A 27,673-nucleotide genomic window follows, 5' to 3' on the forward strand; every position below is an offset into this window, starting at 1 on the left:
ACACAAGACTAAATTCAAAATGGATTAAAGACTTAAATGTAAGTTGCGAAACTGTAAAAATCCTAGAAGGAAACATAGGCAGTAAAGTCACAGACATCTCACGTAATGGAATTTGAACCGATATATCTCCCAGGGCAAGAGAAACAAAAGAAGAAAAAAATAAGTAAATGGGACTACATCAAACTAAAAAGCTCTGCATGGCAAAAGAAACCAGCCTCAAAATACAAAGGAACCCCATGGTATGGGAGAACATATTTGCCAAAGATGCATCTGATAAGGGGCTAATTTCCAAAGTGTACAAAGAACTCCTACAACTCAACAGGAGGAAGACAGACAATCCAGTTAAAAAATGGGCAAAGGACCTGAGTAGATACTTCTCCAAAGAGGACATACAGATGGCCAAGAGACACATGAGAAAATGCTCAACATTGCTAATCATCAGAGATGCAAATTAAAACCACAATGAGGTATCACTTCACACTTGTCAGAATGGCTGCCATCAACAAACGACATGTTTTGGCGAGGATGTGGAGAAAGGGGAACCCTGGTACACTGCTGGTGGGAATGCGGACTGGTGCAGCCACTATGAAAAACAGTATGGAGGTTCTTCAAAAAATTAAAAATGGAGCTGCCTTTTGACCCAGTGATCCCACTTCTAGGTATATATCCTAAGAATTTTGAAACACTAATCAGAAAGAATATATGCACTCCTATGTTCATAGCACAATTTACAATAGCTAAGACCTGGAAACAGCCCAAGTGCCCATCAGTAGATGAGTGGGTAAAAAAGCTGTGGGACATATACACCATGGAATACTACGCAGCTATAAAGAAGGATCTTGTACCATTTGGAACAGCATGGATGGAGAATATTATGCTAAGCGAAATAAGCCAGGCAGAGAAAGACAGATTCCACATGACCTCACTTATATGTGGAATCTAAAGAACTTAATAAACTGATGAACAAAACAGATTCAGTTACATAGAAGCATGGAACAGACTGATGAATCTCAGAGGGAAGGTGGGGGTGGGTGGTTGGGTGGGGAGATTTTAACCAAAGAATATGCTTATGTGCATAACCCGTGGACACAGACAATAGTGTGGTGAAGGCCTGGGTTGGGGAGTGGGTGCAGGGTGGAAGGGGTCAATGGGGAAAAAAGGGACATCTGTAATATTTTCAACAATAAAAAGATAAAAAAAGATAGCAATGGCATATTTCATGGAACTAGAACAAATATTCCAAAAATTCATATGGAACCCCAAAAGACCATGAATAGCCACAGCAATCTTGAGAAAGAAGAACAAAGTTGGAGGAATCATTCTACCTGATATCAAACTACTACAAAGTCATAGTTATCAAAACAGCATGGCACTGGCATAAAAACACATGCATATAGACCAATGGAACAGAATAACGCAGAAATAAACCCACGCCTTTATGGTCAACTAATATTTGACAAGAAAAGCAAAAACATACAATGAGGTAAAGATAGTTTATTCAATAAATGGTGTTGGGAAAATTGGACAGATATGTGCAAAAAAATGAAACTAGACCACCTTCTTATACTATACACAAGAACAAACTCAAAATGGATTAAAGACTTAAATGTTAGACTTGAAACCATAAAAACCCTGTAAGCTCTGTGTGATAAAAAGTGTCCATAGGTACTGCTGATTTTAAGGTAGTTGTCTTTGGCAGTCAATTATGTAGATGGTGAGGATTTACCCATCTTTGCAATTCCTGTCCCATAAATGATCAGTCATTCATTGTCCATTCTCAAGTTTTTATAAATTTTCAAAGCCCTAAAATATGCTCTTTGATTAGTCAGAGCATAAATCAAACTTAATAAACATTTGTTTTCACAATAAATCTATAGATGTGACATGAGCAGGCTTGTATTTTGAGAACAGATTGCGGAGCTGGTCAGAAGATGGCAAGGAGACCAGTAAGAAGGCTGTTGCTTTTTACATGTGAGAAATACTAGCAGCTTGATCTGGGGTAGAGGGTGGGGGACAGGTGGAGAAGTGGAGAGAAATAAAGAGCTAGTGTTGGTAGAAGCTTGAGGGTGATACATGGTTGAAGGAATGTTTTTGTTTTTATTTGCTTGTCTTCATTTTAAAGATGGCTGAGACTTGAAATGTAGGTGTGAGCCATCCTGTTGAGAGGAAGCAGTTGAACATAGAGAAAAGGATAACTGCTCCTGAGAAAAGATGGGAAGAGATGAAATTTAAATATGGAGAGAGGTCCACCCACCCCTACCCCCCAGCTAGGTTTTGCCAAATTGGCTTAAACTTTTGAACTGTAGGAAGTATCTAATACTAAGAAAAATAAAGGATAAATTAGACTAGACGAATGATTTCATGTTGGGTTTCTCTAGAACTGAGTTCTACCTTATGTAGGATTTTTAAAAAAAGAATTTAATGTGAATTTTAGGACACTTGTTAATTGGGTATGTGTACTTGTAAAATGAGAGTTGGGAGTCTCTGGACTCAATGTATTCCTGTAGCACTGAGATAATAACATTGATGGCGTGTATAATGGCTAAGCTGGATCTATCTTTTTGATCCTGCATTGCCTTTTTTCTTTTTGAATTAATTTTCTTCTATAATTATGAAAAATATTTGCATGGTTCCAAAGTAAAAAAAACTATAAAATAAGTTATATTCAAAGAAGTCTGGCTTCCAACCCTATGCTGTGTCCTCACTGTTCTCTTCCTCTCTCTAGGGAATCAGTTTTATTAGTTTTTTATTTTTACTTTTAAAATATAAGCAAACACAAGCACATTTATTTTTAATCTTCCTTTGTGGACAAAAGGTGACATTTTATTTACACGGTTCTGCACCTTTTTCACTCACTCCATGGCAGTGTATATATTTCCTTATACCATTTTACAGCTGCATAATACTTAGTTGCATCGTACTTGATCATGTAGATGTACCATGGTTTATTCAACCATCTGTCGTTAGATATTTAGTTTGCTTCCATTCTATTACCAGTATATCTTTGGAATAAATTTCTAGAAGTGAGATTGTGGGCAAAGTATAAATGCAGATGCATTTTGCTAGCTATTGCCAACTTTTCCCTTCATATAGATTGTAAAAATTTCTGTTCCTATTAGTAATATATGAAAATCCTTGTTTCTTTACAGCTTTGTCAATAGAGTATGTCAGACTTTTGGAGTTCTGCTAATTTGATACAGTAGTTGAGAAATGATTATGTAGTTTTAACAAGTAATTCCCTTCTTATGAGTGAGCTTAAACATGTTTTCTCTTACACTTTTTGAACTATCACCATATTTATTTATTTATTAAGGAGGTATTTCTTCGTTATTAATGCACCACTATCTTGAAGAATTAATCTTTGGATTTTCCCCCCGTGGGTGGTATTAATCACTCAAGAAACAGAGTATTACCAGGCATGCGTGATTAAATTAAAAGGGCCTATGTACCTATTTCTTGTATTCAAAGAAGTCACAATCTAATTTGTGAAGAAATACTTGCATTAAGATCATCATGGTTTATTGAAATAAATGCTAATAGAGATAAATACCAAGCTCTGTGGAGGCACTGAGCCTGGGATGGAGTGACTTGGGTAGCAGGAAGATATCAAGAAGATCTTCCGTTAGCATGTGAGGTAGTCTTTGGATTGAGTCCTTAAGGGAGGAGATTGCTAGGCTGACCCTGCCTGAAAGAGTATTCCTGCTAGAGGAAACAATGCCACATATGGTTTCTGAGGACTCACAGGTCGCCTGGTTTGGTGGGTTGTGGTGGAGTGGGCATTGAGACTAGCTGGACCATCTGGACCTACTAAGTCTCCACTTGCTGACCATAAACCCAGTTCTAAATTAACTGCAGCAGTGCCAACTCTAAAAGTTTTGATTAAAACATTCATATTTCTGTTAAGTTTCCTGAGGCACGCATCCCCTCTTGATAATCTTTCTGCTTCTCATTTTTAGTAAACTTGTGAGGGGAACCCGGGAAGAAGAGTGATTTCATTCCCTCCTCATGTTATTGTAGAGTAAGCCTAAAGCCTTTATTTTTTGTCTGTGCTGTACTTTTAATTTATCCTTACTACTTGCGTTTTTTTTGTTTTGTTTTGCAAAGTTTGAGGTTCCTTATTCAGTAGCTGGTTTCATTTGGTTAAGGTAGAAGAATCTGGTAAGATGAGGGTGGTTCTGAGAAAGTCAATAAGGCTGGAAAGATGGCCAGAGCCTTGTATCCCATTTCGAGGAATTTGTATTTTATCTTATAGTTAGTGGAGAGCCTCTAAAATTTTTTAAATGGATGAGGGACAGAGGAGAGGGTTTGGAAGAGGGGAACGACAACTTTAGCTATTCATTTTTGAAAGGTAACTTTGATGTCTGTGTTGAGGAAGATGGATCGGAGAAGGTACCCTATAGAAAAAAGAGCAGTGGTCCTCAGCACAACACCTGGGAATTTATGAGAAATACAGATTCTCAGTTCTTACCCCAGACCTATTGAATCAGAAATTCTGGTGGTGGGGTGCAGCAGTCTGTGTTTTATTTGATTCTGATGCATGCCAAAGTTTGAAATGAGAGATATGGAGGTCAATGAGGCTACATTACAGTTTTTAAGTGCTTTTCACATTAATTATGTAGTTGATTTAGTTGAGATGTTCATTATATTTGTATTTTACATTCGCAATCAAGAGAAACAGAGTAAGTATCTAGGAATTTTTGATTGAGTTATTTATGTGAAGACCAAATACTATAAGATTTGAAAAGCTGGGATACTTTGGTAGGTAACATATTAAACTTGGGAAAGGGGAGACAGTCCAGGATCATGTGGAAAAATAAACTACGATCAGTGGAAATGTTGTAGAAAAAAATAAGAGGTACTTAATCTTGAATGCTCTAGATGTTACCTGTACATGACATTGATTTGTAATGTGGTACTTAAATCTGTATTAGGGAAAACTGATTGAAGATATAAAAAGGGGGAACATGAACTCTTTGTGGAGCCCAAAGGAAAGGATGGTGGGTTGCCCCAAGATTTGCTAAGATGCTCTTGTGCAATCAGTTCCACAGCTATTAAGAGGTGGTCTACTTTCAGTCTTTATATAATAGCTAGCAGCTGATTTGCATCTAACCCAGTTTTCATTTGTTTTTCTTTCAGGGTGCAAGGGCTGTGGGTTTAAATTTCGACTTTGTTGAAATGGGACGGAGTAAATCTGATAATCTTTATTTTCCTCTGTTAGCTTTGCTGGGTGACCAAAAGTACAGTTAAAGCAAATGCTTTGTAAATATCAAAATTGCGTCTTAAAGGATAAGTAATTTTTTTCCCCCTTCACATTTTATTCCAGGACCCATCAGTTACACAGGTGACAAGAAATGTTCCACCAGGACTTGATGAATACAATCCATTCTCGGATTCTAGAACAGTAAGACTATTCTTAATTGGACTACTTTTAAATGTTAAAAGTGAAGTTAAATAGCAATTTTATATATATATAAAAATTATGGTTTTTTAGTTGAATGGTTACATTTATTTAAAACAAGCAGTATTTTATTTATAATTTAGCAAGTTAATTTTTTATTTTTTTAAAAAGGAAGCAGTATCAGTAGTAATTGAAATTTGATGGTCCTAGTGAAATATTGAAAATTTCCTTCTGTGTTCTACAAATTAAATTGCTAACAGTTCCTCTAATATGTAAATGTTACTGCAGTACTTTAAATAGGAGAGGGAGGCTTTTTTTTTGCTATACATGTTGTCTTCGTGGTAATGTGGGGTGATGTTTTCTTACAGTGAAAGAGACCTATGTTTAGAAGTGTTCCATGAATATTTGTGATTGTCATTTGAATTATGTTATTCTGAACAGTACTAGCTCTGGTAGACTAGAACCCCTGGACCTTTACCTGGCCTAGGAACATATTATTTGCTTTAAAATTTAGTCTGGATTTATAAAATGTGGGAGTATGAGAAAAAAATCCTTGCAGGACAGAGGTTCTGTACCCCTGATGAATATTAGAAACACCAGCGGAGCTTTATTACACTATCCATTAGACCCTAATCTCTTACAGTTAGGGCAGTTTTTTGTTGTTTGTTTGTTTTGTTTTAGCCCTTTGATTGTGAAGTTTTGAGAACTGTCGAGGTAGGTTCTGTTAGGAATTCGCCCTCAAAATTTCTCTGGCAAATAATTTTGTCTTCTATGTTTGAGTCTTTATTGAAATTTCATACTTGTGAAGTCCCTGATTTTAATTGTTGGCTCTAAAAATGTTAGTCATCCTCTTAACAGTATTAGAGTTCTTCAGTTGTATATTTGGGTGTAAAATATCAGTATAATGATCCTTAATTGATCACCTTTTTCTGATGTATGTTTTACATAGTCTAGAAAATAATTCAAAAAGATTATGTAGGAGCCCTGGCTGGGTAGCTCAGTTGGTTGGAGCATCGTCCTGTACACCAAAAAGGCTGTGGGTTTGATTCCTGGTCAGGGTACATGCCTAGGTTGCAGGTTCGATTCCTGGTCAGGATACATACGGAAGGCAACCAATTGATGTTCTCTCTCACATCGATGTTTCCCCCTCTCTCCCTCTCTTCCTCTCCCTCCCTCCCCTCCCCCTCTCTAAAATCAATAAAAATTATCCTTGGGTGAGGATTAAAAAAAAGATTATTTAGGGTTTCACTTAGAAATTTTTTCAAGATTTATTATATTAACTTTTTATTTTTCGGAAGAGCTCTGTACAAAGTAAAAGCATTAAAATAGGAATGAACTTTTAAATTTTGCTTTATTTCAAAGCCCTCATTTAATATCCTTTGCTTATGTGTAGCAACTGCAACCCAGGCTGGGATCACTAAAATATTAATTGAGCAAGTAAACTGCAGATTGAACCATGTGAAATGGCCGATAAATGGGGCCAGTTTTGACATGTAAAAATGGCAGTTTCATTTGCGGGGGGTGGAAATGGAAACAAGACTTTTTGAAGAGTACTGATAAAGAATAAAAAGAGGTTTTCATATAATTTTTTCAAAGATTTTACATGCAAGAAATATGTTTAACCTTGACAGGAACAGCTTCAGATTATTTTTATCAGTGATAGTATTCTTTATCAGGTTGTCTGCTTTATGCCATGTGCTTTATATTATCGTATTGAATTCTTATAACATTCAAAATAGATATTTTTTAATAAAATCTGAGACAAAGGTCATCCAGCTTATAAGTGGCAGAACTGCTTTACTAACTCATCTGTTTTCTACAAAACTTTTGCCTTTTCCATTTTGCTAGTACTGTCTTTAGATTTCCTTTTATATTTAGTTTTCTGTTTGAGTGGACACTTTAGGGTATTTAAGGAAGGCAACATTAAGTATTTGAATAACTAATAATTTATATATTAATTCACTCCATATTCTAAACTCAGAGAAAGGAGTTGTCACAGTATAAGCTAAATCAGTCTGTTGGCAGTATAGTAGAAGGCTATTGAGAACTTGAAATGTGACTAGTCTAACTTGAGATGTGCTATAAAAATGGTGGGTACTCTTGAGTCATGAAATAATTTTTTTGTTCGAACTAAAATGCATTTTCCCACTGACCTTATATTGAGTATGGTGGGTAGGTTCCCTGGCCTATCCTCTAAAATTTAATGTATGAATTACTAGAAGAATTAGTTCATCTTTGAGAATTGGTATGTATTTATGGAGAATGTTTTCCTTTGAAATTAGGTAACAGTTGAAAATGCCTACTGCAGTTTGATTTTCACTAGTTTCAGCCACTTGTGTTGGCATTCATGGCTTTGGATAGCATTATCTTCTGGTGGGTATTGAAGTATAGGGATAGGGACACCTATATGTGTGGGGTGGGTGGGGGGAGTATGGAGCTGTTGATACAAATCCTTAGTGATATTTCTCAGGGTTTTAGTTTACTGTAATACTGATTTTCTTGAGGGATAGGCTACCTGGACCTTTTCTGTTCTGCTAGTTGTTGCCATATATGCCCACATGATCATTTCTGACCATGACGGACGTAGGTAATTGATTTATGTAAGTAAGAGCTGCCTCTCAGATAATTCAGGACATAAAGTAGACTGGGAGTTATAAGACCTGGGTTCTAGTCTAGACCTGCCATTAATTAGTTGATAACTTTAGGCAAGCTATCTAACCTCTTCGGGCATCTTTTTTTTTCAATGTGTAAAAATAGAGGTAGAGTGGAAAACGTTGAGTGAAATAATTTCTAATACCAGTTTTTCTGTTTTTCTTTTATTATTATTGTTTTAATCCTCACCAGAGGATATTTTTCCATTGCTTTTCAGAGAAAATGAGAGTGAGGGAAGGAGGGGGAGAGAGAGAGAAACATCAATGTGAGAGAGACACATTGATTGGTTGCCTTCTGCATGCACCCCAGCCGAGGCCGGGGATGGAGCCTGTAACCGAGGTACATGCCCCTGACCAGAATTGAACTGGATGCCCTTTGATCTGTGGGCCAACGCTCTAACCACTGAGCCAAACCGACTAGGGCTTAGTTTTTCTTTTGAAAATGGATAAAAATTTTAGCTCCAGGGACTGCCTGGATATAATTGTATTTAGTAGTTTACCTATCTCTAATACTATAAAAGCATTTTTGATACTGTAATTCCTGTCTTTATTTTTTCTTGTGCATTTATTTTTTTAAAATCTTTTCCTTTCTTCTTTGCTTCTTACTATTTTATCTTTCTTGGAGCTTATTATCTGTCCTTTCTTGAACCAGTCTTCCTTGTTTCTAATCCCAATTAATGGTAACTATTGTTTTCTGTCCTCTTATGTCATTGGCTAGAAATAACCTGTGTCCTCTTTAGCTTGAACAGCTTCTTTTTTTTTTTTTTTTTTTTTAACACCTAATCAGTTGCCACATCCTGTCACTTATACCTTCAGGAGATACTACCTGTCTGTCCTTTTCATTCCTACTAAATTGCCCTAATTCTTGTTCTTCTGTGAAATAATACAGTGGCGTGTCTACTTACCCTTTTTTTTTCTCTTCACTGTGACTAGAATTATTTTCCTAAAGCAGAGGTCTTATTAGGTCTGCTCTCCTTGGAAATGTGTACATTCATTATGCATTGCCTATTTAGTAATGTGACAATGTGGGGCCTTACATGATTTGACCTCAGATTGCCTTAATTATTTTTTAATAGACTTTTTTAGAGCAGTTTCAGATTTATAGAAAAATTGAGCAGAAAGTATAGAGTCCTCATATACTTACCTCCTAGACTCTTTTTAGTGCTATCCTCTAATGTGCCATTTGTTCCAGCTGAAGCCATCTACTAACTAACATCCAACCCTATTGAGACCACCACCCCTATGCCTTTTATCAGTCTTTGAATGGAGTCAAGAGAGACTGTGTGTGTGGTCATAATGCCTGGCTTCCTTAGGTTATCCTCACCTCCTTCAGTGGGTCAAGATGAACCTCTTATGCTAGATAAATTAATTTCCTATTGCTGTGTAACAAATTACTACAAACTTCGCAGCTTGAAAAAACACACATTTATTCTTTCACAGTTTCTGTGGATCAGTAACTGGGTCACTTGCTCAGGGTTTCATGAGGCTATGATCAAGGTGTTATCTGGGCTGTATTCTCAGCTAGAGGCTTGATTGGGGAAGAATCTGCTTCCAAGCTTATTCAGGTTCTTGACAGAATTAATATCTTTCTGATTGTATGACTGAGAGCCCTGGCTTTTTGCTGGCTATCAGCTGGAGACTGCCCTCAGTTCATAGATGCCATCCACAGTTCCTTGCCACGTGACCTTCTCCCACATGGTCACTTCATCAAGTCTGCAGAGTGTCTGTCACTCTAGTCTGCTAAGATGAAGTCTTATATAATGTAACGTAATCAAGAGAATGACATCTCATCACTTATACTGTATTTTGTTGGCTAGAAACAAGTCATGGACTTGCATACACTCAAGGAGAGGGTATTCTTTTTTTTAAAAATATATCTTTATTGATTTCAGAGAGAGGAAGGGAGAGGGAGAGACAGAGAGAAACATCAATGATGAGAGAGTCATTGATCGAGCCCACAACCCGGGCATGTCCCCTGACCAGGAATCGTACCCCAATCGCCTGGATCCTAGGTCGACGCTCAACCACTGAGCCAGGCCTGGCTGGGCAAGGAGAGGGTATTCTATAAGGAGTGACACCAGGAGGGGAGAATCATTAAGTTTCACCTTAGGGTATGTGGTCTGTACCCTACACTGAAATAATGTTACTTCATCTCTCTCCACACCCATTTAAAAGGGTCAAAGTGGAGCCCCCAGAGCACCTATCGTTTTCTCCCTGCTGTACTTGTGTGGTCTAATTTTATCAGGATTAATCTCATTATGCCCTTTATTCCTGTTTATGTTAATCAATATAAGAAGCCCCAGACTGCCAGGCTACTTTAAATCTCCTGGATTTTAATCCTTATAGTGCTCTACACATTCCTTATTTATACACTTCTGTTTCCTTAATTTCTGGATCTTTCTATTGTGCTCCCTGGACATCACAGTCCATTTTCATCAAAATCTAATGTATCCATATTCTTTTCTATGAAAGTTTTAGCTTTTGCTGTGTGGAAACTGGCCTGTTGATGAGGACTCTCTTCCCTTGCAACCTTCTTAAAAACTAGCTATTTTTTCTCTCACAGTTCTCAGACAACTGGGTTAAAGGCGGGGTAGACATCTCACTTCTCATTGCTGCTTCTGGACGTTAATGTGTGTTCATAGATCTCCTGAATAAGAAATCCCTGGTGCTTATTGAAAATGTGGACTCTGGGCCCCATGGTGGACATACTGATTCAAAAACTCAGGGGTTGAGAGGAAGGGGTCTGCATTTTTTAACAAGCTCCCTTCTTTCCTCCTATTATGCATCTCTTCCTCCAATTCTTATCTTTAAAAGCCTTGTCTTAAAATGATTATCTATTCTGATAAAATTATTTCTGTCCCAATTCTAACATTAGTATTTATCATTTCACCACCCTTAATAACAAAGGAATCTGTGTTAAGCACAGCCACAGTCAGTTCTTGTCTGCTCAATCAGAGACTGATAAAGTCAGTGAAAGCTGCAGGAAGTTTTAGGTTTCTTTTGGCAGTCTCTCCACTAGGTGGAAAGGATAGGACAGTGGTTTATAGAAGCTGTAAACTAGAGGGCAGTTCTCAAATTTCAGGGTGTTTAAGAATTACCCTGGGAGCTTACTCTGAGTATACTTAGGAACTTTATTGATTCACAGATGGAGGAGAAAGGACAGGAAAAAGCAAGGAAAATTTTCTTGAATAGGTGTTTGAAATATGGAAGAAAACTAGAAAGGAGAATATATATTTATTTATACATGAGAAAGACAGCTGTGGACACTCCATACATTAAAGGGATCTTGAATATTAAGTCATTTATTTAATAATGAAACACTTTTGGAAGTTCCAGTGCAAAGAGTTCACTATATTTTAAATAGTCTATCTACTATTGTATTACCATGATTGTTACAATGTTCTTAATTCTATTGGGCCAAAATATATGTCTTCCTATAACTTTTAGTTATTGGTCCTAGTTGAATTCTCCAAAGCCACACACAGCAGGCAAATATAGTAAGGTAATTTGTGTTAAAAGGTAAAAGAATTGGAAACAACCTAAGTGTCCATCAATGGATGACTGGATAAATAAAATTGTGTGTATGTGTGTATGGTGTGTATGCACACATATATATACATATACACTCAATGGAATATTATTCAACCATAAAAAAGAAGGAAATCTTGCCATTTGTGACAACATAGATGGACATGGAGGGCATTATGCTAAGTGAAGTAAATTAGAGACAAATACCTTTTGATCTCATTTATATGTGGAATCTTAAGAAACAAACAATCTAGCTTATAGAGAACAGATTGTTGGTTGCCAAAGGCGAGGTAGGGGATAGACAACATGAGTGAAGTGGGTCAAAAGATACAAACTTCAGTTATAAGTCATGGGGATGTAATGTACAGCATGGTGATATTTGGAATTTACTAAGAGAGTAGATCTTAAAAGTTCTCATCACCTATAAAAGATTTGTAACTAGATGGGGACAGATGTTGCTAGACTTATTGTGGTGATCATTTAGCACTATATACAAATATCAAATCATTGTCTTTTACACCCGAAACTAACATAATGTTATACGTCAATTATACTTCAATAAAAATAAATGAAAGAAATCATAACCCTTAACTTTCCCAGATGTATTTTAAAACACAGTGTATTCCTAACTGGTAGAATGTCACCACCAGGGAAAAGGGTGCACAGCTCTGCTGCACCAGACTGTGTTTTTTATTCTGCCCCAGGTACCTTTCCTCTGATTCTCCGGACTTGTCTGATTACTTTCCTCTGTCTCCATCTCTGTCCTTCTGTTTTTCTCACTACTTAAGGTTTTCCCCAGGGTCTGCCAGAGTAGACAGAGTGTGGGGGCTGGCAGGAGAAGACCTCATCTTACTCTGGTACATTCAGTTGTCCTAGAGTGTCCCTTTTTCCCTACAGATAGGCTGACTTTCCTTCCATATTTGGAGTTTTGATGAGTGTAAAATGAAGGTGATATACTCAGAAGTGTCTGTTGAGGCAGAAAGATATTCCTTCTTGCATCTCAGATTTTCCTTCTGGTATCATTTTTCCTATTCCTAAAGTAGAAGTTTTTTTGTGAGGGTCTGTTGGTAGTAACTTTTTCAATATTTATCACCTTGGTTTTCAAATGTAATCTCATGGGATTTAGAAATCTATGGTGACACCTTCTCTCATCAGTTTGGCACGTTCTGTGTGGGCTTCCATTGTTGCTGTTGAGAGAAGTTAACTCTCCGTCTTATTGACATTTGTTTATGTAGGTTTGTGTCTTTTTTCTCTTGCTGTTTTTAGGATCTGTCGTTCTTAGGATTTGCTCTTTCACAGTGAGGTGTCTAGTGTTATTATTTTTTCTTAATTTGGTTGGGTTTTAGAGTTTTGAATTCGAGAACCAGTGTCCTGCTTTCCGTTTGAATATTGACTCTCATTGTCTCTGTTCTCTTCCTCTGAAACACTTTAGTTTTTAGACTTTGTCACTCTTGTCATTTCTCTTAACCTCTCACGTTTTCCTCCCTCTCTCCCCTCCCCCCCGCATTCTGTGCAGTTTCTTTAGATCCACTTCTAGTTTTCTAATTATCTTTTATCTTTGTGTAATCTGTTGTAAACTTCTCTGTTAAATTTATAATTTCAGTTATTACAGTTTTCATTTTTGGAAGGTCCATTTCTATCTTTTTTAGATTATGTTTGGTCAGTTCTGATAGTCTTGTTGCTGAGTCATACTGTTATTACCTGCTTTTATTTCTTTATTAAGCATGTATTTTATATTTTGTATCTAATAATTCCAACATCACCCATTTTATTTTGTAGTTTGTATGTCTTTGGTCCTGTACTCATGGTGACTGGTTTCCTTCTGAATGAGCCAAAGTTTCTTGGAGCTTTTTATCTGTGGAGATTTTTAAAGCCTGGTTTTAAGTGTGTTCCTCTACTTTTGCCAGGTGCCTGAGGTTACTACCAACCTGGGATATCTTGAAATGCAATTATTTTGTCTATATGAGTAGTGTGAAAAGTCTGCAAGTTTGGTAGGTTTATGATTAGGTATTGTGCGAGAAGATTTCTTTTTTTCAATTTTCCTTTCTTTATCCAGAGTCGGGCAAGGCAAGCAAGAATTCCTATTGTTTCTTTCTGTGAAGTAGCTCTTTTTCTTATTCACTGAGAATGTTGCTTTTTGCAGAGACCTGGCTTTATAGAGGGATCTCAGATTGGTTTTAGCCTGCACAGGCTCCCAGGCTTTTCTCCTGCTTATTAAACCCCAGTGATTTTGTGAATGGCATGGCATCAGGGCTCTTCTTTGTTTGGATTTGCAGTTTTTTCTACTTTCTGCCATCCTAAGATTTCCTGTCAGCTTAGTTATGTATTTAAAATACTTAAATAAAATTTGATTAGGTATTATGTAGTGTGTGGGGGGGGGTTCTCTACAAATGTGTGGTCTGCTATATTGCCAGAAATGGAAGTTTTGAGTGGGTTGTTTTATTAGTTTTCATTTTACTCATATGTGCAGAAGTGAACAATTGGAAAGGAACTATGGGCTATCATCAGAATAGGTCTTTAATAATTATGGCAACAGCTGTACTTGGCTTGAGGTGGCTATGCTGTGGCTGAAGAGAATACTGTGTCCCAGAGCTAAATAGAGATCTAGCTAATGTCTCTAAATTTGAAGAAATTACCAGGATAACAGCTATCCCATTAATATCAGGGCTCACTCGTAGAGATTTGTACTTCTCCAACATTTCTCATCATTGCTATACCACAAGCAACTGTGACCTCAAATCTATCAAATTAGTAGTTCTAACCCAGCCTTACCTACTAATTTATTGTACTTAATATTTTGTTACTCAAAACAGTGAAGAATTTATAGTAATTTTTCAACTCAGTGATTTTTTGTGTACTTTCTCCTTTGTTTTTTCTCAAGTATGCTGCCAAACTAACTTTGTCAGGCATTTTATTTGATCATTGTTTTGTTATTGCTACATATTAACCCAAAGAGTGAGACTTTAGGACTCTGCTTTTTTAGTTGGAGAACAGTTAGAACTGATTTGCTTCAGTGTTTCTGCCTATTAATATGAGATATTGGGATGGAACAGAGCAGTTATAATTCTTTGGGTAACAATAGATTACAGTGGAGATAAAGTACAAGAAAAAGCTTTTTAACCCCACTATCCAGAAATAATCACTATTAACATTTTGATATATTTTAATTATATTTTAAATAAAAATTGGGAGTACAGTGTATATACAGTTTTGTTTTATAAGTTGCTTTTATCACTTACAAAGACTTTCCCCATTTTATTAAATAGTTTTCAGAACTTTTAAATAGCTAAATAATATGTTCTCCTATGGATGTATCACAATTTATCTAAACATTTTCCTGTTGTTGGGCACTTGCATTATTTTTAACTTTTTGCTTTTATAAATAATGCTATAGTGAGCATTCTTAACATATACACATTTGTGCATATCTTGGATTAATGTCTTCAGATATTTTTTAAGAGTAGCTAACTATGGGTCATAGGGTATAAATACTTCTCTGGTGCCTAAACATAATGCCAAATTATACTCCAGGATTATTATATGAACTAGTATATCCTCCCACTATCAGTGTGTGAGAATACCCATTTTACCAAATCTTTACTAAAATGTGATGGTAATCTTATAATAATCACTTAAAAAATCATAGAGATTCATGTCCAAAGGGGTCCCAGAGATCAGGACAGACATAGCCATGTCAGAGCTGATATCTCAGCCCAGGCCTAAGCCAGCAGTGCCCATGAAACCTATCAAACATCAACTCCAACCTGCTGGGCTACATTGGCATCTACACCATCATTGAATAGATACATGAGAAGACCATGAAGACTGGGTTCAACTTCAGCATTTTGGTTGTCAGAGTGGACTGGGCAAGTCAGTGCTGGTCAACATGCTTTTCAAATCCCAAGTGAGCCTCAAGGCCTCCATTTGGAACTGGGAGGAGAAGATCCCAAGACAGGAGAGATCAAGGCTGTTGGGCACGTGATAGAAGACGGCTCTGTCAAAATGAAGCTGACCGTCATCAACACCCCTGGCTTTAGAGACCAGATCAACAATGAAAACTGCTGGGAGCCCATTGAGAAGTACATCAATGAACAGTATGAAAAGTTCTTGAAGGAGGAGGTGAACATTGCCAGGAAGAAACACGTCCCTGACACTTGAGTTCATCTCCCCAACAGGACACTCCCTGTGACTTCTCGGTGTGGAGTTCATGAAACACCTCAGCAAAGTTGTGAACATCATCCCCCTTATTGCTAAGGCTGACACCATGACCCTGGAGGAGAAGTCTGAATTCAGGCAAAGGGTTTGCAAGGTGCTTGAAATAAATGGCACTGAATTCTACCTTGAGAAGGAATTTGTTGAGGATTTGGAGGAAAAGATGGAGAATGACAAAATCTGCCTAGATACAAGGATCTGGTTTTCCCTTCCAAACATTTAAATAATTTTCCCAGCACCATTTATCTTTTTTGTTACCACTGATTTGAAATGCTACCTTGGTAATATGCTTTAATTTTTATACACACCATCATTATGTATGCACTGTAATTCCAATTTTGGTATTTCAGGCTTTAAATTTTACTCTCTTATGGTTGTGAAAAGATATGCCACTGTTTTGCACTTCTTGATTACTAGTGAGGTTGAGTTCATATTTTTATTGGCCATTTCTGTTTTATTTGTATTACCTGTTCAGGTCTTTTGCCCATTTTTATATTAGTATTTGTATTTTTATGGACTTGTAACAATTCTTTGTGTTCTGGTTAGCAATATTTTGTTACATTCATTATAACAAATTTTCCCCACTCTGATTTGATTTGACTTTACTTTATGTTACTAAATTTCAATGCAGTTGAATTTGTCAATCATAACTTTATGGGTGGTTCATTTTCTAATCTTAATTTAATAAATACTTAGCATTTATTATGTTCCAGGCACTGTTTTAGGTACTTGGGCTACATCATAGACAAAATAATGACGACTTCTAGAGTTTACATTCCAGAAGCTCTCATGTACCCTGAGTTCATAAAAATATTCACCTGTATTTTTTCCTAAAAGTGTTTAAGTTTTGATTTTTCACTTTTTGGTCATTAATTCACCTGGAATTTATTTTTATATATGGTATGAAGTAGGAATCTGGTTTAATTGTTCCATATGGGTAACCAGTTAGTTATCCCAGCATCATTTATTGACTAATACGTTATTTCTCCACTGTTTTGTAGAGTCTCCTCTGTGGGCCATCACATTTTTGCACTTGTGTGGGTTTGTTTCTGTGTCCTTTCTGTTTATTGGTATATTTCTGTATCTTTGGCATCTATACTACACTCTTAATTACTATAACCTTAAAATAGGTCTTGATGTCATACGTCCGACTTCTTTATTTTTCTTCAAAATTGTTTGACCTTGGTTTTTCCATATGTATGTAAGAATCAGCTGTGCTCCAGTTTATCTTTGCTTGTGCCTGGCTTCCTTTTCAGAGCTGTTGTTTACTGTGTCAGGATGAAATCCTGCTATGTTGGTGGTGTCTTCCAGCTTTAATAGTTTTGACCTTTGAACTTAAACTTCTCTTTGCAGCTGCTGCTTCATGTGTTTTTCCCCTCCTCTTTTACTTCCTTCCATCTTGTCTTTTTTTTCTTATGGCCATTTAGAAAAGTACTTTAAGGCTGTGCCGGGTAACTCAGTTGGTTAGAACATTGTCCCTGTAACGCCAAGGTTGAAGTTTGATCCCCAGTCAGGGCACATACAAGAAGCAACCAATGAATGCATTAAATAAGTGGAACACCAAATCAACCTCAGTGTCTGCCTCTCTCTTTCTCTCTCTCTCTTCTCCTCCCTTCTACCTCCCCCCCCAAACCAATAAATATAAAATAAAATAAAAATAAAAGAGTACTTCAAACTTAAGGTAGTATATTGGGGAGGGGAAGGCAAATAATAGAGAACTGTTTAAAGCAAAAGGTGCAAATCCCTCTGATATCATTTTGCTGAGACCTTCCAAATATTTTTCTGAACATATACAGATGTGTGTTTATAAAGGTAAAAATTGGTCATATGCATGCTGTTCTGTAGTTTGCTTTATTTCATTTAGTATTTAAAAAGGCTTCTTCTATAGTTCCAACACATTCCTTTAAATGGCTGAATCATATGTATACACAGAAATTTTACCAGTTCCCCTTTGATGGTTTGTAGATAATCTGCCTACTTTCTGATGTTGCAGCTTTCAAATAATGCTGATTCTCATTGGCAAAGTGGAGGTTGTGAAGTTTATTTTACATCTACCTAAGGTCTTCCCTCTTAACTTTTTTCAAGGATATTGGTGGGGTTCTGTAAAGAGCCATCCTACTCGGGCACTGACACAGCTTTCTTAAAAAGGAAGAGTTGATAGTTAACCTTGGTGTAAATCCTTTAGTTTGGCGCTCTGTGTATTTTACTAAAAAGAAATACTGAAATATTTTTATGTGTTTTTTTTTTTTTTTTTTACATGTGGTATCTTAGAGGAGAATGTTTGTGGTGTAGTGTTAGAGGTAGCACCAGATTAAAGAGGACAGAAATGGATTAGAAGGTGGAGATGGAGAGTTGAAGCAGGTCTTTGTTACACACTGACTATGAGAAGGGAGGGGAGGAAGAGAGGCATTTCTTGGCATTTGCTTTTTGTTGGTGGTATGTCTTTTGAAAGAAGTTCAAGTTGGATCTCTGTGTTATGTAATTTGCCCTTTTCCTAATCTTCCTAGCCCCCACCAGGCAATGTGAAAATGCCGAATGTACCTAGTACACAACCAGCAATAATGAAACCAACAGAGGAACCTCCACCTTATACACAGATTGCAAAGGTTAGTTCATGTTACATGTGCAAATTCATATTGGAAATTACAATATTAGTATCATTTACTTCCAGAGCAAAATAGTTATTTGTTGCATTCCTTATTGTTTAGTTTTTAACTTAATTTTTAGTCTAGGTTAGCCACCTTGTCGACTCTAATACTTGTGGGTCTTTCTCAGCTTATAACATTTGCTTTGTTCCAGGATTAGCAGTTAATGAATTCATCTGTTATCTTGGTGTAAAATTTTTATAGTGAAATTGTAGTGCCTTTGGTATCACTTTTTAACACACAATGCCATTATAGTAACAATGATAGAATAATAAATATTACTGGAAGAGAGTTATGGCTAAGCAAGGGACAGTGGTAGGAATACACGAAAAAAGGAGCTGTCTAGAATGCATAAAGGCAGGTGGAGTCATAAATCAGAATTTCTGAACCATATCCTTCTTTCACCTCATTATTTCATGAAATATAAGATGTTATAAATTCTTGCATTGGGAACCTTACATACCATTTAACCCAGTTCATAAGAGCCAATTCAGTTGCTCTTTTCTCCATTTGTCTGTTTTCCTCAACTCTTCCCTTTGTCTCTGTTACTCATTTAGGCACAGAGGTCACCTTAACTTCATTTTCCCAATTACCTTAGGATGCTGACTACTCTTAGAATTTTTTCTGCCCTAATGTGCCCAACATTCCCATGAAGGTTTTCATAACTGAAATACCAAAATGGGTCAAATATCTATATAAAAGTTTCTGAAACTGTAATCTTCAGTGAATTCCTATATTTCAGAAGAGCATTTGAATTAGGTTTCTAGCATAGTAGAGGGAGAAGTAGGAGATAGCATATCAATGTTACAATATTTTATACTTACAACAGCCTGTTCACTTACTATTTTTTGTTTAGGAACATGCCTTGGCCCAAGCTGAACTTCTTAAGCGCCAGGAAGAACTAGAAAGAAAAGCTGCAGAATTAGATCGTCGAGAACGAGAAATGCAAAACCTCAGTCAACATGGTGTAGTATCCAAGATGTTTGAAATAAAAATAACTTTTAAACACTTTAAATTATGCCTGGACTGGCTCTGGGTCATTTAGTTTGTTAATAAAACTCTGCCCTGTTTTCCTATTCTAGCAAGGAGATCAGACACAACAGATTTTCTACTTAATACTGTGTAGCTCTTTGATCTTGGCTGATTTGTATAGTCTTTTGATAGATTAGAACAGTGTTAGCCTTATCACACAGAAAGTGAACTTGAATATGATAATTTTGGTTTATTTTAATTTCCAGGAACCTTTGATTATGTACTTGGGCTGTCTTTGCATCTGATGAAACTTTATGAGTACATGGGAGTGTGCCCTACAGTTGACTCTTCTGCTTTAGTTAGCCTAGCTTCAAATTATCTGTCCCTGTCCTTACAAGTATATCGTGTCTGTCAAATCATGTTAAAGAAATAAGTCTGTGGTGACTCTAGGAAGCTTAGAGTATTTTGATGATGTCAAATAAATAAATGCTGAATTGATTATTTAGCTATGAAATCTGTTCAGACCTGACTACCAAAGGCCACTTCAAGAGACTATTTTAGGGAAAGCTAGAAGTCTCTGCGTGTGAGAAGGGGTAAGAGAGCTAGACAAGCCATTGCTGGTATGTCTGGGATAGTGATGGGATGAAGGGCTAGGACAGCAATAGTAAATGGTCTGTTTCTTCCTCATCTTAGAATCTATAAATCCAGGTGCTCCTAAGGATACATTTATCCTGGGCCATTTTCTTATTTGCAACACCAGAGACAGTATCTCTAAAAGGAGAAACTAAAGGTGTAATTGAGATCAGTGTTTCTGAAATACCTGTAACTAAAAGCTATCCTATTTCCTTCGCATTGACTAATACAAGTTATTTCCATGAGAGATATTTTAGTAAGGGCTATAATGAAGAGTGGGAAATTAAGAGTTAGATTTGTAGTATGTTATACATTTAATCCTCAGAACAATTCTGTGAAGGGTGGTATAGTTGTTATTCTCATTTTTCAGATGTAGAAACTAAGTCTTTAGGAGGTTCAGTAAGTTGCCCAGGGCCTCCCAGATGGTAGGCGGCTGGGCACATCTGGTCTCAAGCCTCATTCTTAGAGCCGTGCTGTGCTCTGCTGCTTCTCAAGTAGTACGAGACTTGTATGAGAAATGTGTGAACTGCATGAAATTTGAAAAGAATGATAAATAGTGGAGATATGTTGGGGAGAATCAGAAATAGGTCATGCTTTTTTCCTGCCATTAATATTTTCCTGGTCTATAAAATGTTTGTAAAATCTAATTTTAAAAAGTTGTGGGATTATAATATTTAAAATGAGAAGACAGCCTTTAGATGTTATTTTTACTATCTATTTTTAATGTTTGACTTCTTGCTTTAATTTTAGTTTTATATTTTCCCCACCAATTCTCTATTTTCAATTTAATTTTTTTATATAGACACATATTTTTCCCCTCACAATTTGAATTTGTTTTTTCTCTAGGTTTTTGAAGGTGCTATAATTCCTTAGCTTCTTTCTCATGACTGTTTCATGTCTTCTCATAGTTTTGTAATTTTCTTATGTGTGTTGTGGGTATTTGTTTGAGACTTTGGGATTTCTGAATTTGATACTTTGGTGTTGGTTAATTTTGTGTTTTTTCATGGAGTTAATGGTAGAAAACTCCCAAGATTCAAAAGCTGGGTCTTCCCTCTCCACACGGGTTAGGAATTTAAATAAGATGTAAGATGCTGAGGAAGAAATTGTAGAGATTTAAATACTGCATGACCTGCATGTGAGAGCCAGACTCTTGGGACTGAAATAAATTTGTTTTTAGGGCAGAGTCACCGGGTATGTGTCCCTATGCTCTTATTTTTTGTTTGTTTCAACTGTACATAAATGGTTCCTGCTAAATATTATATGACACTGGAAAATTATTTTACCATCTAATGTTTTCTAAAGTGATTCTGGGAAAATTTTAAAAGATATAAAGATTGTCTTTCAAAGCTCTCCAAGAATGTAGATATTACAATGTTGTATTTGTAAAACACCTATTATAACAATAGATATCGTTCTTTATTCTGAAACCAAAAATAGGAACAGCACATATTTGTCCTAATATAAGTAACTTTTTAAAAAAAATTTTGCAGGCAGAAAAAATAATTGGCCACCTCTTCCTGGCAATTTTCCTGTGGGACCTTGTTTCTATCAGGATTTTTCTGTAGACATTCCTGTAGAATTCCAGAAGACAGTGAAGATTATGTACTACTTGTGGATGTGTGAGTACAGAATAAATTATGTATTTGTTAAACAAATTTTATATTTTATTGTCAAAATCCACTTTTTTTGGAATTCATATATTAAGGATAGCATCATTAATCGATCTTTTCCTATAGATCTTTCAATTTTTATTGTAGTGATAATTTACATTAAAATTATTTTAACTTTTGAAAGAATTTGTTTCCTATAATAAATTCAGCCAGTGAATAAATTTTTGGAAGTGCTTTAAGTTATTATAATGTGCAAATCTTTAGGTTTATGCTGTATAGTTATATGTTACTCACATTTTTTGTTTTTGGCCTGTCATGGAAAGTATTAACAACATATGAAGGGTTTTCCAAGATCTATTTGTGTTAACTAAAGAAAGGTCTGCCACTGGAGCTGAAATGCATCCTAGTGTACTTTTTCTTTCTTTAATAAATTTAACCCTCTACCAAAACACAGTTTGAATCCCAGTACTTTCAAAAAATGGACAACTCAATGAGGGTGAATTAATAATCCTTATAGATTGACTATATAGTCACTGGAAATTTCTACTGTATTAGCCATTTTTAGTCCAATTATTCTAATTTTGTTGTTTAAAAATGTCATGATGAGATTGCACAGAGCACTTCTCTTCTGTGTATAATCTGCTGGGGGAGATGTTTGTAGTCCCACTCTGGAAAAATATAATTCTGAGTGCAGGATCTTTTCCCTCCCTAGTCCTGGTTCTTTTTGTGGCAGGCACTGCTTTCTTCCTGGGCCTTGGATCAGGAGACATATCACATGTTTCCTTCTCAGGGAATAGGCCCTTCAGGTAGTGCTTCTCTGGTTTAGCTGTGTAATTGCCCTTTAGGAGGGGGCCAAAAGAATTTTTGCCAAACAGTGCATGTATTAGGATTCCTTTTCCTGTGATTACTCTGTTTTCAAATCAAATGCCTAAAAAAAAAACAGCAATGTTCTGAAAAATACTAAATGAAAACATGTAAAATATATTCACTCTTGGGAAGTATATTTTTCATTTATAATTTTTGTTGAATGAACTCAAATGTAAATATGTCTTTTCTATTTTGTTTTTTGATTCCACAGTCCACACAGTAACACTGTTTCTAAATATCTTCGGATGCTTGGCTTGGTTTTGCGTTGATCCTACAAGAGGGGTTGACTTTGGCCTGAGTATCCTGTGGTTCTTGCTTTTCACTCCTTGTTCATTTGTCTGTTGGTACAGACCACTTTATGGAGCTTTCAGGTAAAATGTGTGTGCTTTAAAATATGCTCTTTAAAGCCTGTACAGTAAATTACTCATGGTGCACCTTAAAGGGAAAATTGACATTTTCATTAAAAAATGTTTTTGTTATTGTATAAAACACCTTCAGAAAAGTCTGTATATCATGTGTCTGTGTATTCATTAGGTTTTTAAAGTCATAAAATCCCAGTTTTTCATCCCTCTCAGAAAACTTAAACATGAAAATGAATGAATGAAAAATAAGAGTGGCCTTAAGTCTTAATATTTGTAAAACATTCTATTCCATATGATACAATTAACTTTAAGAAACATTTTGTTCATTTCCTCTGTCCAAAAGAAGAAAAAAAAAATCACAAGTGGTGATTATAGCCTAAATCTTAAATGAACCTAGGTAAGGTAAATATACATGTAATGTTTAACGTGAATCACTTTCACCTAGCAACTTTGTAAGTATTTTCTGTGTAAATTCACTCTTGGTTTTTCATAACACAGCAACATTTAAAACTATTCAGACTATAAGATGAAGTATAACACTTTGCGTGGTATATTTTAATCGGTGGTTAGGATTAACATTTCCTTAATGCATATTCTGTGGAATATTAGTAGGTGTGGAAAAAATGGTTCACTAGTTTATGTTTGGGAACAGCTGGATAATAATGTTAAGCAAGTTAATTCATTTTAGGATTTCTTAGACTCTTTAAGAGCCTAGTGTGCTTTGTGATTTGACCATGAAACCATTATTATTATTATTATTATTTTGTGGAGCACCTTTTTGTACTATTGCTTTAAGAAATAAATATTGGGAAATGCTGATTTAGATGATAGCCCCGTTTGAGTCCATATTTTCAGTTGTCTATTAACTCATTTTTATTCGAATAAGCTAATTTACGAATAATGAACCTCTTTCAGCTCTCACGAATGAGAGGCAGCATTACTAAGAAATAGGCATGTATTGTACAGATGATATATATTAGGGAAATTAGGAGGCCATATTCAGTTATTTAACTTTTTTTTCCATTTCAACATAAAATTTATTTGATTAACTGGAATGTTTATTATCCCCTCCCACACACACAATGGAATTAGAAACCCAGATATGTAAACAGATGGGAAAAATAAAACAGAAGGAAAAGAGAGAAGATTGAGAATTTGGAAAGAAAAGGTGTCATTCAACAGAAAACTAAATTGTTTAGAAATAAAATGAAGGGAAGAAAATAGATGAGAGGAAGGAAAACAAGGAAAGAACCTTTGGGTATATATTGAAATATGGGAGGTTGTTTGTCAGGGAACAAATGGGATGAGGGACCTCTGTAGGTGTGGACTGGAGAGAAATTAAAAGGACCTGTTTACTTTCTGCATGATCTCGGAAGAGAGTTGCTGCTGTTCTTGTCCTTGTTATCTAAGCCTGGCTCACAAGGATTTTAAATTATTTTCTGACATCTGGCCTCTGCCTGCCTACTTTCATCGTGTTACCAGTATATCTGTAATGATGCTGGTGGGTGGCAATGGGGATGTGTCCATTTGAGACTTTAAAAGTGACCCAAGGCTGGAGATTCTGGATTTTAAACCCTCTATGACTAATGCAGCCAAAACAAACTATTAAAATACAGTTTTTTTGCCATTTATTACTTAAAGTCACTTAAGTCCCTTTATTCTCTTTCTTTGCCAGTTGAAATAAAAATGCTTTATGGAACATTTTTATTTCTTGCATTATTAATATGTAGGCTAAATTTTTAGCTGTAGCTCAACCCTAAGGGCTAAAAGTTAGAGTATATCACAAATATGTTAATTATCTGGGTTTCATAACTTGGAGCAGAACTGAGAGAAAACATTTTTTATGGGGAAAGTTGAAATTAAAATATTTGAAATCATTAATATACCTTTTCAGTGTATAACTTTAAAATTTTCTTCATCCAGATAGATTGCCAAGTGTTTGTGAGTCTGAATCTCTTTGAAAGTACTTAGTAAAGTTTGTTAAAACATTTATTAACCATAGATTTCTCCCTTAAATAGGAAACTCTCAAATCAGGTACATTGGATATGATTATGTATATTAAATACAGGGTTTAAAAGAGATTTTACTTATTCATGTAAATGCTTTATTTGAGATCAGGTTTGAGAGAGATTTCTGCCTTTGAGAAAGGGCCAGAGTCAGAGGATATTAAATTATTTCATATTATGTTTTAAGAATGATGATTAAGAAATGAAACAAGCATCTGAACATACTACATAAATCATTAGAAAATGGGTAACTAAAACTTTTTAGGTCAGGTTTACATATTTCTCGAAAGAAGTTGTTATTGAAAACATTTAGTTTTTATTAATCAGACTCTTGAGTGAAGCTAAAGTTGTTTTCAAAGTTTATCAAGTTTTATTCTGGCTAATGATACATTTGCCTCTTCTGTCATAAAATTATTTAAATATCTACTGCAAATTTTATTTCTCCAGGTTTCCCTATAAGTGAGGAAAAGAATAGTTAGCAATAAGAACAACATGGCAGGAATTGATTTTAGAATAAATGAGTCATTACAAACATATGTTTTGCATGCATTGAGGGGGGACATTAGGTTTAAGGATGTGATCAGATTTTATTTTTTAGTTGCCCAGAGGAATTATTTTTTCCTTGTAGATGGGTGGTAATTCCAAGTCTCTAGACCAGCTGTTAGCTTTGTGGTGGAGTGCTAAAAATAACTAGAGGGCACATCAGGAAGTCTTTATTCTAGAATGAGCCATTCTTTGTTTGTTGTCCCTTGGTCAGTTGGAATTGCAATTTTAATTGCCATATATAGTTTATCTGCTCTTTTCTTTCCCTGTTGACTCAGTCTAAAAGTAAATACACTCAGTATTTCAAGAAATTCCTTTTTAAAAGTTAACAATTAACCTTGTTATCAAGAACTTGTAATTGGCTTAATAAATATGATGGCTGAGTAAACCTTTTTTTATATTAACTCTGATCTGAGAAGAAAAATATAATTGTTGTAACTGAATTATAAATTGAGTTAGAGTATAATAGTCTTAAAACTCATTGAAAAATTTAAGTCTACATTTAACTGATTATATTCAGTAACATATATAAGTCAAACTAATAATTGCATATAATGATTTTTAAATGTGATAAAGGTAGGCTCTATTTAGGAATAATTATTTTTAAATTAGTTATTATGCATGAGAAATTGGTTTTCCATTGTCATCTGAGTTTCTGTTTTAGTATTTCATTTGCAAGTTCATTATTGAGCTCTTTTGATTCTTTTAGAGCGATATTACTATTAAAATAAATAACTTCTGATTGCAAAGCAGTTGGAAAATATGAAGTACCCTAAAGTTAAATTAATCACTCATTGAACACTGACAGTATGCTAGGCTGGAGATACAAAGAAGACATGGTACTTGCCCTCTAGAAATGCATAACATAAATTATGCATTGGAACAGACTGATGAATCTCAGAGGGAAGGTGGGGGTGGGGGAGTAGGTGGGGAGAGGTTAATCAAAGAATTTAGATGCATCTTTGCATAACCCATGGACACAGACAGTAGTGTGGAGAATACCTGGGGGGGGGGGTGCAGGGTGGAGGGGATCAGTGGGGGGGAAGGGGGAACATCTGTAATACTTTCAACAATAAAGATAAAAAAAAAGTAGGCAGTTTTGAAGCTTTGGTTAGAATTCATATATAAAAATTGGGTGATATTCAAAAGCACCCCAAAAATGTTTGAATTCAGAAGGAATTTAATGTTGATACCATATTAGTGATGTATCTATAAGTATAAGATCAGTTATTTTCAAGTTAGTCTTCTTTTGGATTACCTTTTTGAAGATTTTTCTCTGAAATTGAGGAAAAACCTCCTCTTACTGGCACCATCAGAATATCACAAGTTCATGAAAAGGCTGGTTTCAGATTGTGTAAAATGCTGTTCTACGCGCATGTGCTGTCTAGTTTTCAGCCTGAGCTGCTGTTACTGCTGCACTTGAAGGGCTTTGTCCTCTGTCTGGCCATCCCATTGCCTGGCTGTTAGAAGAATATGTAGAGATGCTCCAGGTGTACGTGCTTCTAAAAGTCAAGTTTATTTGGCGTCAGAATTAAACTTGGAGCTGACATTTTGTCATTTATATGTTTTTAAAAGATTATAACTTCGTTCTTAATTTTATGTTTCCACAAATCACTAAGCATTATGTAAATAATGTAAAATATTAGGTAATTATTAATGAGAGGGTGAGTTGTTGAAGAAGTGTAACTATTGGAAACACACTGAGAAAGGGTTAGAATTCTGATTTCCCCACTTAAAAGTTGTGTGCTCCTAGGAAAGTGCAGTAAAAACTCTTAGTGCTTCAATTTGTTGAGTGTAAATTCGGGATAATATTTGCAGAGTTGATAAGAGGATTAGAGATACGAATGCAAATTTTTGGCTTTATAGGTGGTCAGTGGTTCACCAAGGATGATACATGGATGACAAAAAGCACATGAAAGGATGCTCAGCAACATTAGGTATTAGGAAAGTGCAAAGTGACGTCAGATGAGATACTATTATTCCCCTGTTAGAATGGCTAAAATGTAAAGGATTGACCATACCAAGTGTTAGAGGTAGAGGAACTGGATACTGCTGTTGGGAGCATAAAATGGAATAAATGCCGCTTTGAACAGTTTGGCAGTTTCTTAAAGTGTTAAACATAAACCTACCATGTGTTGTACCATTCCACGTCTAGGTAGTTACCCAAGAGAAAAGGAAATACATGTTCACATGAAGACTTATACGTGAATATTTATAGCAGCTTTATTTGTGAGAGTAAAAATCT

General features: G+C 35.7%; 1 protein-coding gene and 1 pseudogene across 1 annotated transcript in view; both read left to right on the forward strand.

The window, feature by feature from the left end:
- Positions 1 to 27,673, forward strand: part of SCAMP1 (secretory carrier membrane protein 1) — a 56,770-nt gene that overhangs the window by 8,682 nt on the left and 20,415 nt on the right. Inside the window, exons 2-6 of the mRNA XM_087815427.1 lie at positions 5,324 to 5,401; positions 18,297 to 18,395; positions 19,291 to 19,399; positions 21,530 to 21,658; positions 22,728 to 22,887. Coding sequence (XP_087671553.1) covers positions 5,324 to 5,401; positions 18,297 to 18,395; positions 19,291 to 19,399; positions 21,530 to 21,658; positions 22,728 to 22,887 — 575 coding nt within the window. The remainder of the gene's footprint in view (positions 1 to 5,323; positions 5,402 to 18,296; positions 18,396 to 19,290; positions 19,400 to 21,529; positions 21,659 to 22,727; positions 22,888 to 27,673) is intronic.
- LOC107535050 (neuronal-specific septin-3 pseudogene) lies at positions 15,230 to 16,012 on the forward strand (annotated as a pseudogene).

Source organism: Miniopterus natalensis, chromosome 3, assembly GCF_054644295.1.
Source record: "Miniopterus natalensis isolate mMinNat1 chromosome 3, mMinNat1.hap1, whole genome shotgun sequence".
In the NCBI taxonomy this organism is placed as follows: domain Eukaryota; kingdom Metazoa; phylum Chordata; class Mammalia; order Chiroptera; family Miniopteridae; genus Miniopterus; species Miniopterus natalensis.